We start from the raw sequence: 16,408 nt of genomic DNA on the forward strand, positions 1-16,408 counted from the left end.
TCAAGCAAGAGAACTCTACTCCAAGACAGTGGAAGGCCATGGTGCAGAAGCTATGGCACTACCCAAGACTAGAGAACAATGGTTTAATTTTGGAGTGTCCTCACTACCCGAGACTAGAGAACAATGGTTTAATGTTGGAGTGTCCTCCTAGAAGAGCTGCTTACCCTAGCCTATGAGTCTCTTCCACCCTTACCAATAGAAAAGTAGCCACTGAACAATTACATTGCAGTAGTTAACCCCTTGAGCAAAGAAGTTAAATTAGTTAAATGAAATTATTGAAGCGTATCGACTAATAAGAAACATCTAAATTATTTGTGCATGAGAAATGGCTATTGGAGCAAGGAAAAGTTGAAGAAATGTAACTTGTTGAAGTAAATAAAAACAAAAGAAAAAAAAATGAACCTGTAATTGAAGGAGCACTGCAAATAAAATTTTTAATACCATCTGTTGTGCAAATATTATCCATCTATGGCTCTACCTTGCTTGGAGGTCTTTATTTTGGGTTTCAGTGGAGGAGTAAGATGTCTATACTCCACCAAGCCGAAATAAAGAGTGACGGTTGTTTAGTAGTGCTGGTTGGAGCAGGTTGGTGGGTTACCCTCGCTACCCCGAGTTACACCTCTCAAAAGATTGAACGGCTGGTTTTCAGCTAGCGCCGAAATAATACTACGATGTAAAGAACGCAATGTTTGTATATAGTGCTGGAACAAACCGAGTTTGATTGTACTTTCTGATAAGAAATCTTTTTTTACGCCTGTTTAACTGCTGCAAGTTTTTACATGTACCCATACTAATTTTAATTTACTTACAGGCAATTGTGAAGGTGATCTCCAAACATGAAAATTCAGAGAGGGATGATGATGACGAAGAAGTTATAACTCATCACATTGATAGCGGACCTAACCCATACAGAAAAGAGACGGGGATCACGATTGTGGAAGAAGAAATGTCCTCGGGCGATAACACAACCTTGCTGCATAAAGTGCCCCGACCTTTTAATCACCTGAATAATGACATTGACGAAAAACATGTAAATACTGCCCCGCAATTCTACGAGAACTATAGAATGCTTCACCTTGACTCTGATGATGTTGATGTAGCTTTTGTAAATTACCTAATTAAGGAGCTGAAAAGTATAAAAAATCCAAATGTTAAAAAAAGGTTAAAGAAAAAGATAATAGATACTGTTCTTGAAATTCAAGTGGAAGAAGATTTATAAGACAAAAACTATTTCAAAAGTAAAAATATCCAGAGTAAACATGGTTTTAGTGACATCTGAGTTTGTGTTTGGTTTCACTTCAAAGTGAAATGTTGCAACAGTGGGTGTGTGTATGTTTTTATTCTTCCATTAGTATAATTTTTTGTCACTTTCACTTCAAAGTGAAATGTGGCAACAGTGGGTGTGTGTGTGTTTTTATTCTTCCATTAGTGTAATTTTTTGTCACTTTCACTTCAAAGTGAAATGTTGCAACAGTGTGTGTGTGTGTGTTTTTATTCTTGCATTAGTATAATTTTTTGTTACAAGTCAAATATCAGGATAAAGCATTTCCCAGCTCACTATAAATATGTTTTTCAAGAAGCAAAACCTTGTAAAATGTAAGTGATTGTTCTAGGCTATAACATAGACCAGAAATTAATCCTCTCTTATCCCAGCAAAGATTGATTTTACTACTGTATAAGGTTCAGTTATCAGCTGAAGATTTTATGAAATTTAAAGAACTTGTTACAAGAAAGGACACATTTAAGAGCGCCATGGTTTTTGTCATGCAAAATTTAGGGGATATGAACCCCAGACTGTAGTCTATATACAGTAGTTATATCGCAGGAACATGATAATTTTCAATATTAAACTTACCCGATGATCATATAGCTGTCAGCTCTGCTGCCCGACAGAAAAAACCTACGGGCGGAATACGCCAGCGATCGCTATACAGGTGGGGGTGTACATCAACAGCGCCATCTGTCAAGTAGGTACTCAAGTACTCGATGTCAACATAGAACCAATTTTCTCTCTGTCGTGCCACTGGCAAGACCTACTAAATACGCTGTTACTAACTGGATTTGTTTTCACAACGATTTGGTGAAGTACACTATTCCAGTTTTGAGCTTTCGCTATGCAGGGGTTTTATCTTCATTTCAAAACTTGAACTCGTTTTGGATAGATTTAATTATGGTGACGAAGAGAGTATGGACTCTCTTTCACTTTTAAATGGCCGACCCTTCCCTTAGACGGAAGTGTGTTTAGGTTTTTGGTAATTTTGCTTAACACGTTATAGATCTATATATTTTATATCTCTCCGCCTTTATAGGCCTCTTCGATTAACTTTCCATTTATTATAAACATATAATAATAAATTTTTATGTTTGTTTATATGCGACCTTGCCTGATAGTAGGCGGTCCTAAATTGGAACCGAAGTTAATTAACATTGAGCCCGTTATATCGTATTTAACCTTTAAAGAATTTAATACTTTTTAAATTTTAATGTTTTATGAAAGAATTTCTTTGATAGTCTCGTACTGTTTTCAAAGATGAACTAACGTTTAGTTTTTAGTCTACGCAGTTGTTGACGTTCAGGACGTTCAACATGCGCTCTATCGTTACGATAGAGAGAGAGTGTATCACGGTTTCACTTTGCAGTAAGAGTAAACCGATTCTGGCGTTTCGTTCATTCTTTCTTAGCTTAAATGGTTTAAATTCTAAATTAAAGGAACTTTTTATTTGGAAAACCTTTCAGTTTTTTCCTTTAGCATATAACATGTTTTATCGATATATAATTGGGCTCTTCTCTCAGGTGCGAAATCAAGAGAGAAAGAGAGAGAGAGAGAGAGGAGAATAAACGTTTCGTTCAAGCTGGTAACGTTGTTCTCGTTTTTTACTCTCCTCCCTAGTCGCTGTAGGGGAAGAAGGTAAAACGTTTCTAGGGTTTTATTCTTGTTCCCAGGCTATGTGCGGTGAGAGATTGTAAACGTAGTTTATTTGATCTAGTGTTTAGTCTCTTTCCCAGCCACTGAATTCTTTATCTTTATTTATGTTTGCTGTTGCATTGTACGACTGTTTTCGCAATTACTACCTTTTAATGAAGGATAGGATTGCGTGTTTCAGGTAGAAATCAGTTAAAGTTTCGATTTCAGTGAAATAAGTGCAAAACAGAAAATCAAAGTGATAAAGTGATATGCGCAAAGTGTTACAGTGTTGCGTCCGAGGGTTCGTCTGTTCGTGCCAGTCGTTCACATAGTCCGGGACCTCTTACAAGCTCCCAAGCCCAGGGGAGAAGTAATGTCGAACGACTTATGGGTTCCACAGGCCTTGATCAACGAACAGACGTTTTTCCCTCCGTGGTTTCGGGCGTATCTACCCAAGATCGCCCCACCCACACAAAGACGAGAGAGCCCATTTATTCCTCGTCTGCGGAAGAGGTTTCTCGTAAGAAACCATGGACCACATCTCGCAGCTTTTTAAGTGCAAGTCGGTCCCTTCCGCGCAAGTCCAACGGCCCAGGTGTAGCCACTGGGTCAGTTCGGACTCGCTGCAGTCATCCGACGACTGCACACCTCCCAAGAGAGGCAACGTGGTACCGCAACAGGCAGTAACTCCGTCTGTTGCCGCACCAGCTGTTTTAGACCCTCAGTCACAACGGACAGTAGCTCCGTCTGTTGCCGTTTTTGTAGACCCTAAGTGGTCTTTACTGCAGTCTATGCAGACTCAGTTAGCTGCGGTTATGCAGGAGTTTCGTGCGGAGAAGGTTGACACTGCTCCCGTTAGCCTACAACCTGCCACGGTTGTGTGCCCAGCTCACGCTGAGGCTGCCTGCTCCCACACTCCGGCTGCGGAGAGCTCCACCACCGATGCGCAGTCGACCCTGCCAGACGCATGTTGACGTTAGCCGACGTGCGGCACCCTCCGTTGACATGCGTGAGCTACCGCATCAGCAGTGGGAAGGTGGAGTCAAGCTGCCGTGTTTTGACGCGATGCGTTAGTTTCCGCAACCCACGGCAGTCTCCACCACGCACCACCACTCCGCTTTGGTTGTTGCCTGCTCCCACACTCCGACTGCGGAGAAGGTTAACGATGCACCCGTTTGCCTACAACCTGCCACGGTTGTGCGCCCAGCAGACGCTGCGGCTGCCTGCTCCCACACTCTTGTTGTGAGAGCTCCTCCACCCATGCGCAGTCGACTCTGCCAGACGCATGCTGACTCCCACAGACACACGGAGCACTCCGTTGCCGTGCGTGAGCTACCACAAGCTGCCGTGTTTTGACACGGTGTGTCAGCCTCCGCAACCCACTGTGGTTACCGCCACTCGCCCGCAGCAGACTAGTCAGTCAGGAGTTGAGGCTTCCCCACACAGCTTTGGTTGTTGCCAGCTCACAGACTGTCAAGCAGTTACATGACGTTGCCTTCTGGTCTGCTACTAATGCACCAGTGCTGTATGTCCTCATGCACCTGTTGTGGTTGACAGTTCAGTTTTTTGACAGTTCACAGACTGTCAGGCAGTTACATAACGTTGCCTTCTGGTCTGCTGCTAATGCACCAGTGCTGTATGTCCTCACGCACCTGTTGTGGTTGACAGTTCAGTTTTTGACAGTTCACAGACTGTCAAGCAGTTACATAACGTTGCCTTCTGGTCTGCTGCTTATGCACCAGTGAGACCCTCACTGAGATAACCTGCTTTTCTCGGACATGGTTCCTGTAGATGAGAGAGTGCTGTTCTCCCTCCTACTGATATTCCTTTGAGGACTCTTGTCATTTGGAGAGGAGCCTTAAGCTGCTTAGCCTCCTATGGACTTTAATTAAAGCATAACAAGGCTTCCAGGGATGGTAAATGGTTCCGCTTCAGTCGCTAACCCCGTCTGTTGCCACACCTGCTCCCGTAGACCCTAATGGGCTTTGCTGCAAGACATGCAGTCCAAGCTTGTGTCCTTGATAGAGTATTTTTTACGGAGAAGAACCTTCTGGCCAACAACCTTCCTACCGGTTGGTTGTGCGCCCTGTTGACGCTGAGGTATCCTACTCGCGTCCGCCAGTTGAGGTGGTTCCTCCACCGATGCGACCCAGTGTGGGTTGCCAGTCGCACGTTGACGTTAAGCGACTCTCGGAGGTGGTTGTGGACGTTCAGTGTGTCACTAGGAAGACGTTCAACAACCAGCAGAGGTGACTTGTTGTGACGTAGTGCGGCAACCTCAGCAACCCGGTAGGGGGTTGACTGCACAACCCAGACAGTCTAGATAGTTTCGGGTTGACGCTGTACTTCCTCGCGTCCCCATGGTTGACAGTTCACAGACTGTGCAGCAGTACCATGATATTGTGTCCGGCTCCGTCACGCATCCACCAGTGCGACCGGATTCAGCGAGTCAGACGTTGCCCACTCCGTTGCCGTTTCCTCATCAGTTTCGGATGAGGAACCCTCTGATGAGGACATGGCTGAACAAGACGATCAACCCCCAGCCCTGCTATCCATCCAGAAGATGCTGAAGAAGGAACGCTGCCCTGTCAGGCTGTGGATGAGTCTGGTTAGGACACTGTCATCCGTGGTTCAATTTGTGTCACTTGGAAGACTACACCTCCGTCCTCTTCTGTATCATCTAGCTTTTCACTGGAAAAGGACAAGACGCTAGAAGCGGTCTCGATCCCGGTTTCCGGAAAGATAAAGTCTGGTCTGACTTGGTGAAAGGACTTTATCAACCTTTGAAAGGGTCTTCCCCTGACTGTTCAGACTCCCAACCACGTTCTCTTCTCGGATGCATCGGACGTAGGCTGGGGTGCGACATTAGGCGGTAGGGAATGCTCGGGATTATGGAACTCGAGTCAAAGGACAATGCATTTCAACTGCAAGAAGCTACTGGCAGTACGTCTGACCTGGAAAAGCTTCAGGTCTCTCCTTCAAGGCAAAGTGGTGGAGGTGAACACGGACAACACCCTGCTTTGACGTACATCTCCAAGCAAGGAGGGACCTACTCTCTGACATGGTACGAGTTCGCAAGAGACCTCCTCACCTGGTCAACAGGTCTAGACTTTTCACTAGTAACGAGGTTCATCCAAGGCAACTTGAATGTCATAGCAGATTGTCTCAGTAGGAAGGGACAAATAATTCCAACAGATTGGACCCTCCACAAGGATGTATGCAAGAGACTTTGGGCCACCTGGGGCCAGCCAACCATAGATCTCTTCGCAACCTCGATGACCAAGAGGCTCCCAATAGTTTGCTCACCTATCCCGGACCCAGCAGTAGTTCATATAGATGCCTTTCTACTAGATTGGTCACATCTAGATCTATATGCATTCCCTCCGTTCTAGATTGTCAACAAGGTACTGCAGAAGTTCGCCTCTCACGAAGGGACAAAGTTGACGCTAGTTGCTTTCCTCTGGCCCGCGAGAGAATAACTCACCGAGGTACTTCGATGGCTAGTAGACGTTCCCAGAACACTTCCCCTAAGGGTGGACCTGCTACGTCAGCCACGCGTAAAGAAGGTACTCCAAGGCCTCCACGCTCTTCGTCTGACTGCCTTCAGACTATCGAAAGACTCTCGAGAGCTAGAGGTTTTTCGAAGGAGGCAACCAGAGCGTTTGCTAGAGCAAGGAGAACATCCACCCTTAGAGTCTACCAATCGAAGTGGGAAATCTTCCGAAACTGGTGCAAGTCAGTATCCGTATCCTCGACCAGTACCTCTGTAACTCAATAGCTGACTTTCTCTTATATCTGAGGAAAGAACGATCTCTTTCAGCTCCCACTATCAAGGGTTACAGAAGCATGTTGGCATCAGTCTTCCGTCACAGAGGCTTAGATCTTTCCAACAATAAAGATCTACAAGACCTCCTTAAGTCTTTTGAGACCACGAAGGAGCGTCGTTTGGTTACACCTGGTTGGAATTTAGACGTGGTTCTAAGATTCCTTATGTCAGACAGGTTCGAACCGCTTCAATCAGCCTCCCTGAAAGATCTCACCTTTAAGACACTTTTCCTGATATGCTTAACCACAGCTAAAAGAGTCAGTGAGATTCATGCCTTCAGCAAGAACATCGGATTCTCATCCGAAACGGCTACATGTTCTACAACTTGGTTTTCTAGCCAAACACGAGCTGCCTTCTCGGCCTTGACCAATATCGTTCGATATTCCAAACTTATCGTATGGTTGGAAATGAACTAGAAAGAGTATTATGTCCTGTAAGAGCTCTTAAGTTCTATTTTAAAAACCTTTACGAGGCCCGTCTGAAGCTTTATGGTGTTCAGTTAAGAATCCATCTTTGCCTATGTCAGAGAATTCTTTATCCTATTTTATCAGACTGTTATTACGAGAAGCTCATTCCCATCTGAATGAGGAAGACCAAGCTTGGCTGAAGGTAAGGACACACGAAGTTAGAGCTGTCGCAACTTCCGTGGCCTTTAAACAAAATAGATCTCTGCAAAGTATATTCGACGCAACCTATTGGAAAAGCAAATCAGTGTTCGCGTCTTTTATCTTAAGAATGTCCAGTCTCTTTACGAGAACTGCTACACTCTGGGACCATTCGTAGCAACGAGTGCAGTAGTGGTGAGGGCTCCACCACTACAATTCCCTAATTCCATAACCTTTTTAATCTTTCTCTTGAAATGTTTTATTAATATTTTTGGGTTGTCCGGAAGGCTAAGAAGCCTTTCGCATCCTACTTGATTTGGCGGGTGGTCAAAGTCATTTCTTGAGAAGCGCCTAGATTAGAGGTTTTGATGAGGACCTTTAGTATGGGTTGCAACCCTTCATACTTCAGCTCCTAGGAGTCGCTCAGCATCCTATGAGGATCGCGAGGCTCAGTAAGGAAGACGTACTTAAAAAGGCAGAGTAATTGTTCAAGTCGACTTCCTTACCAGGTACTTATTTATTTTATGCTTGTTATTTTGAATAACTGCTAAAATGAAATACGGAATACTTAGCTCATAATAATGTCAACATGTAATGCTGGTCTCTACCCACCCCCCTGGGTGTGAATCAGCTATATGATCATCGGGTAAGTTTAATATTGAAAAATGTTATTTTCATTAGTAAAATAAATTTTTGAATATACTTACCCGATGATCATAAATTAAAGGACCCACCCTTCCTCCCCAATAGAGACCCAGTGGACAGAGGAGAAAATTGGTTCTATGTTGACATCGAGTACTTGAGTACCTACTTGACAGATGGCGCTGTTGATGTACACCCCCACCTGTATAGCGATCGCTGGCGTATTCCGCCCGTAGGTTTTTTCTGTCGGGCAGCAGAGCTGACAGCTATATGATCATCGGGTAAGTATATTCAAAAATTTATTTTACTAATGAAAATAACATTTTTGTGTTGCTCAAGGTGTTGGTTCTGAGCTATTTAGAAGACCTCCACCTGGCTTGAAGGAAAGTCACATTCCTTGGGAGTTCTCCAGCAGTGACTAGGTCCATGAAAGTCATGCTCGAGTAAGACATCAATATCTCTGCCTTGGCACCAAACTGTAGAGAGAAAAGAACAGGAAATACAGCTTTGGAAGTGAATTATTGGTTTACATAAGATGCAGAGGTAGTAGGCAAGTTGTTGAAATCAATGTTGCAATAGTTGTGCATTCATTTTCTTGCAGAGCAGGGCTACCCTCCTTGGAATAGGATATATTTAAACTATGTCGAGATAAAAGTCATCTATGACTTTTATTGACTTGTAACTTTCAAAATTATCTGGTAATTTTTGATAAACTTTATGTAGCTGCTAAATACAAGATTTTCATATAGTCTACTGGTGAACCATAGTGAATCTGCACCATTCAAAATGTGCCATGTGGTTTGTCACACTATAAAAGCTCCTATCTTTGGCAATGTTTACATTTTAGTAGAAATCTAATGAGATAGGTGGTTTTCCATTTATTCCACTACACAGGGATTAGATATTAAAATGTATGAAGTTGAGTGAATTCTGTTGAAATTAAGAAATGTTATTTTCATTAGTAAAATAAATTTTTGAATATACTTACCCGGTGATCATGTAGCTGCAGCTCTGCTGCCCGACAGAAAAAACCTACGGGCGGAATACGCCAGCGATCGCTATACAGGTGGGGGTGTACATCAACAGCGCCATCTGTCGAGTAGGTACTCAAGTACTTCTTGTCAACACAGAACCAATTTTCTCCTCGGTCCACTGGGTCTCTATTGGGGAGGAAGGGTGGGTCCTTTAATTCATGATCACCGGGTAAGTATATTCAAAAATTTATTTTACTAATGAAAATAACATTTTTCAATATTAATCTTACCCGGTGATCATGTAGCTGATTCACACCCAGGGGGGTGGGTGGAGACCAGCATACATGTTAACATTAGAAGCTAAGTATTCCATATTTCATTTTAGCAGTTATTCAAAATAACAAACATAAAATTAATAAGTACCTGGTAAGGAAGTCGACTTGAACAATTACTCTGCCTTTTTAAGTACGTCTTCCTTACTGAGCCTCGCGATCCTCTTAGGATGCTGAGCGACTCCTAGGTGCTGAAGTATGAAGGGCTGCAACCCATACTAAAGGACCTCATCACAACCTCTAATCTAGGCGCTTCTCAAGAAAAGAATTTGACCACCCGCCAAATCAACCAGGATGCGAAAGGCTTCTTAGCCTTCCGTACAACCCAAAAACAACAATAAAAACATTTCAAGAGAAAGATTAAAAAAAAGGTTATGGGATTATGGGAATGTAGTGGTTGAGCCCTCACCTACTACTGCACTCGCTGCTACGAATGGTCCCAGGGTGTAGCAGTTCTCGTAAAGAGACTGGACATCTTTAAGGTAAAATGATGCGAACACTGACTTGCTTCTCCAATAGGTTGCATCCATTACACTCTGCAGAGATCTGTTTTGTTTGAAGGCCACTGAAGTTGCGACAGCTCTAACTTCATGTGTCCTTACCTTCAGCAAAGCATGGTCTTCCTCATTCAGATGAGAATGAGCTTCTCTAATCAAAAGTCTGATGTAATAAGAAACTGCGTTCTTCGACATCGGTAAAGCAGGTTTCTTAATAGAGCACCATAAAGCTTCTGATTGTCCTCGTAATGGCTTCGTACGTCTTAAATAGTACTTAAGAGCTCTTACTGGGCATAGTACTCTCTCTTGTTCGTTTCCAACCAAACTGGACAGACTTGGAATCTCGAACGATTTGGGCCAAGGACGAGAAGGGAGTTCGTTTTTAGCTAAAAAACCAAGCTGTAAGGAACATGTAGCCGTTTCAGATGTAAATCCTATGTTCCTGCTGAAGGCGTGTATCTCACTGACTCTTTTAGCTGTTGCTAAGCAGACGAGGAAAAGAGTCTTCAAAGTGAGATCTTTAAAAGAGGCTGATTGAAGCGGTTCGAACCTTGCTGACATCAGGAACCTTAAAACCACGTCTAAGTTCCAACCTGGTGTGGCTAACCGACGCTCCTTCGAGGTCTCAAAAGACTTAAGGAGGTCCTGTAGATCTTTGTTGTTGGAAAGATCTAAGCCTCTGTGGCGGAAGACTGCTGCCAACATGCTTCTGTAACCTTTGATCGTAGGAGCTGAAAGGGATCTTACCTTCCTTAGGTGTAAAAGGAAGTCAGCTATCTGAGTTACAGAGGTACTGGTTGAGGATACTGAATTCGCCTTGCACCAGCTTCGGAAGACTTCCCATTTTGACTGGTAGACCTTGAGAGTGGATGTCCTCCTTGCTCTGGCAATCGCTCTGGCTGCCTCCTTCGAAAAGCCTCTAGCTCTTGAGAGTCTTTCGATAGTCTGAAGGCAGTCAGACGAAGAGCGTGGAGGCTTGGGTGTACCTTCTTTACATGCGGCTGACGCAGAAGGTCCACTCTTAGAGGAAGAGTCCTGGGAACGTCCACTAGCCATTGCAGTACCTCGGTGAACCATTCTCTCGCGGGCCAGAGGGGAGCAACCAACGTCAACCTTGTCCCTTCGTGAGAGGCGAACTTCTGCAGTACCTTGTTGACAATCTTGAACGGGGGGAACGCATAAAGGTCTAGATGGGACCAATCCAGAAGAAAGGCATCTATGTGAACTGCTGCTGGGTCCGGAATCGGTGAGCAATAATTTGGGAGCCTCCTGGTCATCGAGGTAGCGAACAGATCTATGGTGGGCTGACCCCACAAGGCCCATAGTCTGTTGCAAACATTCTTGTGAAGGGTCCATTCTGTTGGGATGATCTGACCCTTCCGGCTGAGGCGGTCTGCCATGACATTCATGTCGCCTTGAATGAACCTCGTTACTAGAGATATGTTTCGATCTCTTGACCAGGTGAGGAGGTCCCTTGCGATCTCGAACAACGTCATCGAATGAGTCCCTCCTTGCTTGGAGATGTACGCCAAGGCTGTGGTGTTGTCGGAGTTCACTTCCACCACCTTGCCTAGAAGGAGGGACTTGAAGCTTCTCAAGGCCAGATGAACTGCCAGTAGCTCCTTGCAGTTGATGTGCAGTGCTCTTTGATCCGAATTCCACGAGCCCGAGTATTCCCGACCGTCCAGTGTCGCACCCCAGCCCGTGTCCGATGCGTCCGAGAAGAGAAGGTGGTCGGGGGTCTGAACAGCCAGTGGTAGACCTTCCCTGAGCAGAATGTTGTTCTTCCACCAAGTCAGTGCAGACTTCATCTTCTCGGAGATAGGAACTGAGACTGCTTCTAGCGTCATGTCCTTTCTCCAGTGAGCAGCTAGGTGATACTGAAGGGGTCGGAGGTGGAGTCTCCCTAACGCGATGAACTGGTCCAGCGATGAAAGCGTCCCTATCAGACTCATCCACTGTCTGACTGAACATCGGTTCTTCTTCAGCATGCTCTGGATGCATTCTTGGGCTTGACTGATTCTGGGGGCCGACGGAAAAGCCCGAAAAGCTTGACTCTGAATCTCCATACCTAGATATACTATAGTTTGGGATGGGACGAGTTGGGACTTTTCCATATTGACCAGGAGACCCAATTCCTTGGTCAGATCCAGAGTCCATTTTAGATTCTCCAGACAGCGACGACTTGACGCAGCTCTTAAAAGCCAGTCGTCCAAATAGAGGGAGGCTCTGATGTCTGCTAAATGCAGGAATTTGGCAATATTCCTCATCAGTTTGGTAAACACTAGAGGGGCCGTGCTTAGGCCAAAGCACAGGGCTTGGAACTGGTAAACCACCTTCCCAAAAACGAACCTTAGAAAAGGTTGGGAATCTGGGTGGATGGGGACGTGAAAGTACGCGTCCTTTAGGTCTAACGAGACCATCCAGTCTTCCTTCCTGACCGATGCTAGAACCGACTTCGTCGTCTCCATGGTGAACGTCTGCTTGGTGACAAAGACATTTAGAGCACTGACGTCTAGCACCGGTCTCCACCCTCCTGTCTTCTTCGACACTAAGAAGAGACGGTTGTAGAAGCCCGGGGATTGATGGTCCCGGACTATGACTACCGCTCCCTTTTGTAGCAAGAGAGACCCCTCTTGCTGTAAAGCTAGCCTCTTGTCCTCCTCTCTGTACCTGGGAGAGAGGTCGATGGGAGTTGTTGCTAGAGGGGGCTTGCGCAATAAAGGAATCCTGTACCCCTCTCTGAGTAACTTCACAGACTGTGCGTCTGCACCCCTGTTCTCCCAGGCCTGCCAGTAGTACTTGAGCCTGGCTCCCACTGCTGTCTGAAGAAGGTGGCAGTCAGACTCTGCCTTTTGAGGACTTGGAACCCTTCTTCTTGTTGCCACGTTGACTAACGGCACGAGTACCTCCTCTGCTGGAGGTTCTGCCACGAAAGGGCGGAATGAACCTAGACGCTGGTGTGTCCATCCTAGGTCTAGGCACGGAAGGTAAAGCTGTGACTTTACGTGCGGATGACGCCACCAGGTCATGAGTGTCTTTCTGGATCAACGAGGCGGCAATCCCCTTGATCAACTCTTCAGGAAAGAGACACTTCGATAGCGGAGCAAACATCAGTTCTGACTTCTGACATGGGGTGACTCCCGCCGACAAGAAGGAGCAAAGGTGATCCCGCTTCTTGATAACTCCAGACACGAAAGAAGCCGCAAGCTCGCCAGACCCATCCCGTATGGCTTTGTCCATGCAGGACATGATGAGCATGGCAGATTCCTTATCCGAAGGGGAGGTCTTCCTGCTCAACGCTCCCAAACACCAGTCCAGGAAGTTAAAGATCTCGAACGCACGGAAAACTCCCTTCAAAAGATGGTCCATGTCCGAAGAAGTCCAGCAAATCTTGGAGCGTCTCATAGCCAGTCTGCGGGGAGAGTCTACCAGACTTGAGAAGTCGCCCTGGGCAGAGGCAGGAACTCCCAAGCCGAGAACCTCTCCCGTGGCATACCAGACGCTAGATCTGGAAGCAAGCTTGGCCGGGGGAAACATGAAGGATGTCTTCCCAAGTTGCTTCTTGGCCTGCAACCACTCTCCCAGTACCCTTAAAGCTCTCTTGGACGAGCGAGCGAGTACGAGCTTCGTAAAGGCAGGAGCTGCTGACTGCATGCCTAAAGCGAACTCAGAGGGAGGTGAGCGTGGAGCTGCAGACACAAACTGGTCCGGATACAACTCCTTAAACAGGGCAAGGACTTTCCTAAAGTCTAAGGAGGGAGGCGTAGTCTTGGGTTCATCTATGTCGGAGTGTTGGTCGTCCAAATGCGCAGCTTCGTCGTCATCAGAGATTCCTTCATCCGAATGCTGAGGAGGAAGCGGCAAAGGAGGAGATAGAAGCTGAACGGCTGAATCCGGCAGCACGGGTGCATGCGTAGCTGCGCTGGATCCAACATCATGCCGCTGTTGGTCAGTCTGAGAGCTGGCAACAACCAAAGCGGAGTGGTGGTGCGTGGTGGGGACCACCGTGGGTTGCGGAGACTGACGCACCGCGTCAAAACACGGCAGCTTGACTCCACCTTCCTGCTGATGCGGTAGCTCACGCACGTCAACGGAGGGTGCCGCACGTCGGCTAACGTCAACATGTGTCTGGCAGGGTCGACTGCGCATAGGTGGTGGAGCTCTCACAGCCGGAGTGTGGGAGCAGGCAGCCGCAGTGTCAGCTGGGCGCACAACCGTGGCAGGTTGTAGGCTAACGGGTGCAGCGTCAATCTTCTCAGCACGATACTCCTGCATGAAGGAAGCTAGCTGAGTCTGCATAGACTGCAGCAAAGACCACTAGGGTCTACAGCGGCTGGTGCGGCAACAGACGGAGTGATTGCCTGCTGCGGAACCACTCTACCTCTCTTGGGAGGTGTGCAGTCTTCGGAGGACTGCGGCGAGTCCGAACTGACCCAGTGGCTACAGCTGGGCCGTTGGACTCGCTCGGAAGGGACCTTGCGCTTGAGAGGTCGTGAGACCTTGGTCCAGCGTTTCTGTCGAGAAACTTCTTCCGCAGACGAGGAATGAATGGGCTCACTCGTCTGTTTGTGGGTGGGACGATCTCGGCAAGATACGTCCTCAACCACGGAGGGAACCTCTGTCCGCTGATCAAGGCCTGTCGAACCCTTTGGTCGTACGACATTGCTTCTCCCCTGGGCTTGGGAGCTTGCAAGAGGTCCCGGACTGGGAGGACGACAGGCACGAACAGACGCACCCTCATGCGTAACACTGACACTTTTCACTGCACTGACACTCACTTCACTTCCCACTGCACTTTTACCTTTCAACTCCCTGACGTCAGCCATGAGTTGATTGCGGTCATTCGCCAATGACTCAACTCTCTCACCAAGAGCCTGAATGGCACGCATCATATCCGCCATCGAAGGTTGATGAGAGCTAGTAGGAGGGTCGGGTGTAACCACTACAGGGGAAGGAATAGGTTGTGGGGCATGGGGAGAGGAAAAATCAATAGAGCGAGACGAACTCCTCCTGATCCTATCCTTCTCTAGCCTACGTGCATACTTAAGGAATTCTTGAAAATCGAATTCCGAAAGCCCAGCGCATTCCTGACATCGATCTTCCAATTGACAGGCTTTACCCCTACAATTGGAACAAACGGTGTGCGGATCGATAGAGGCCTTCGGAAGACGCCTAGAACAGTCCCTAGCGCTACACTTCCTGTACTTGGGGACTTGAGAAGGGTCAGACATCTTGAATTAGTCAAAGGGGGGAAATCCAAAATCTATCCAAGTCGTCAACAAATAATCCAAAATCTAATCAATGAAAGTGAGAAAGTATTGAGGATAACTTCTGCACAGCGAAAGCTAATAACTAGAGAGAATACTTCACCAAATAACGTGAAAATCAACTCCAGAAAACAACAGCGTATCAAGTAGGTCTTGCCGGTGGCACGACAGAGAGAAAATTGGTTCTGTGTTGACAAGAAGTACTTGAGTACCTACTCGACAGATGGCGCTGTTGATGTACACCCCCACCTGTATAGCGATCGCTGGCGTATTCCGCCCGTAGGTTTTTTCTGTCGGGCAGCAGAGCTGCAGCTACATGATCACCGGGTAAGATTAATATTGAAAAATATTGATACACATATTACCATTATTTTTAATTTTTAATTATACAGATCTATTCATCTTGATCTAAATATGTGAAAGATTTTAAACGTTCAAGCAACAACCTTTGCTTACCTGACCCAGCAGTCATATATATATATATATATATATATATATATATATATATATATATATATATATATATATATATATATATATACACATTCTAAATTCTCTCCTAACAATACCGCAAGATTAAAATGTCTAGAATGTCTCTCTATCCGAATACCATCTTATGACTTTCATCGAGGCTCAGCTGAAAACCTTTCCAAGCTTATATCACTTCGACCCGAACTATCTTCACCAGGATGTGCTAATGTTGATATCCTCAGTGGTGAAGGATTTAATTTCTAATTTTACAGATCTATTCATCTTGATCTAAATATGTGAAAGATTTTAAACGTTCAAGCAACAACCTTTGCTTACCTGACCCAGCAGTCATTACCTTCAAAACTCAGATTTTTTTGGTTTTGTGTAACTTGAACATGGGGAGCCACATGAGCAATTATAGCAGTTATATTTCACACAGGTTATAGAGTTGTCCAGGTGAAATATTGCACCATCAAGACCTATGAATAAAATCCACAGGGTCTAGGCTGAAGTTGTTCATATTAAATAAGCATCATTGGCAGGGTTTGCCTTTCATAGTTTTTGTTCTGGAAGTGGTGGAAGGAGAGGACGAGAAGGGTACCCTCTGTCCAGTGAGACGACTATTTGTGTATACACTTCCAACTAATGCTGACTTTTCATTGCTGTTTTACCACCGAGCTTACCACTTATATGTGCGCTTTTGAGGATCCTGAAGATATCACTAAAGGTTCTTGGTAGTATCCCTTCTGCCTAGGTTGTTTCTTACTTAGGTGTAAAAATTCTTCATTCAAGTCTTTTTGAAATTTTAACTTTATTTAATATGATTTCAGAAATGGGACTCTGGTCTCATTAAACTACAATATTTCATAATTTTGATATTCTCCGC

The 16,408-nt window shown here is 45.6% G+C and overlaps 1 protein-coding gene across 3 annotated transcripts in view; it reads left to right on the forward strand.

The window, feature by feature from the left end:
• Nucleotides 1-1,254, forward strand: part of LOC137621179 (uncharacterized) — a 37,315-nt gene extending 36,061 nt beyond the window's left edge. For all 3 annotated transcript variants that reach the window (XM_068351596.1, XM_068351594.1, XM_068351595.1), the window contains exon 6: nucleotides 812-1,254. In XM_068351596.1, the coding sequence (XP_068207697.1) occupies nucleotides 812-1,219 (408 nt within the window). In that variant the 3' untranslated portion in view covers nucleotides 1,220-1,254. The remainder of the gene's footprint in view (nucleotides 1-811) is intronic.
• The last annotated feature ends 15,154 nt before the right edge of the window (nucleotides 1,255-16,408 follow it).

The sequence above is a fragment of the Palaemon carinicauda genome, chromosome 27 (assembly GCF_036898095.1).
Source record: "Palaemon carinicauda isolate YSFRI2023 chromosome 27, ASM3689809v2, whole genome shotgun sequence".
Lineage (NCBI taxonomy): Eukaryota > Metazoa > Arthropoda > Malacostraca > Decapoda > Palaemonidae > Palaemon > Palaemon carinicauda.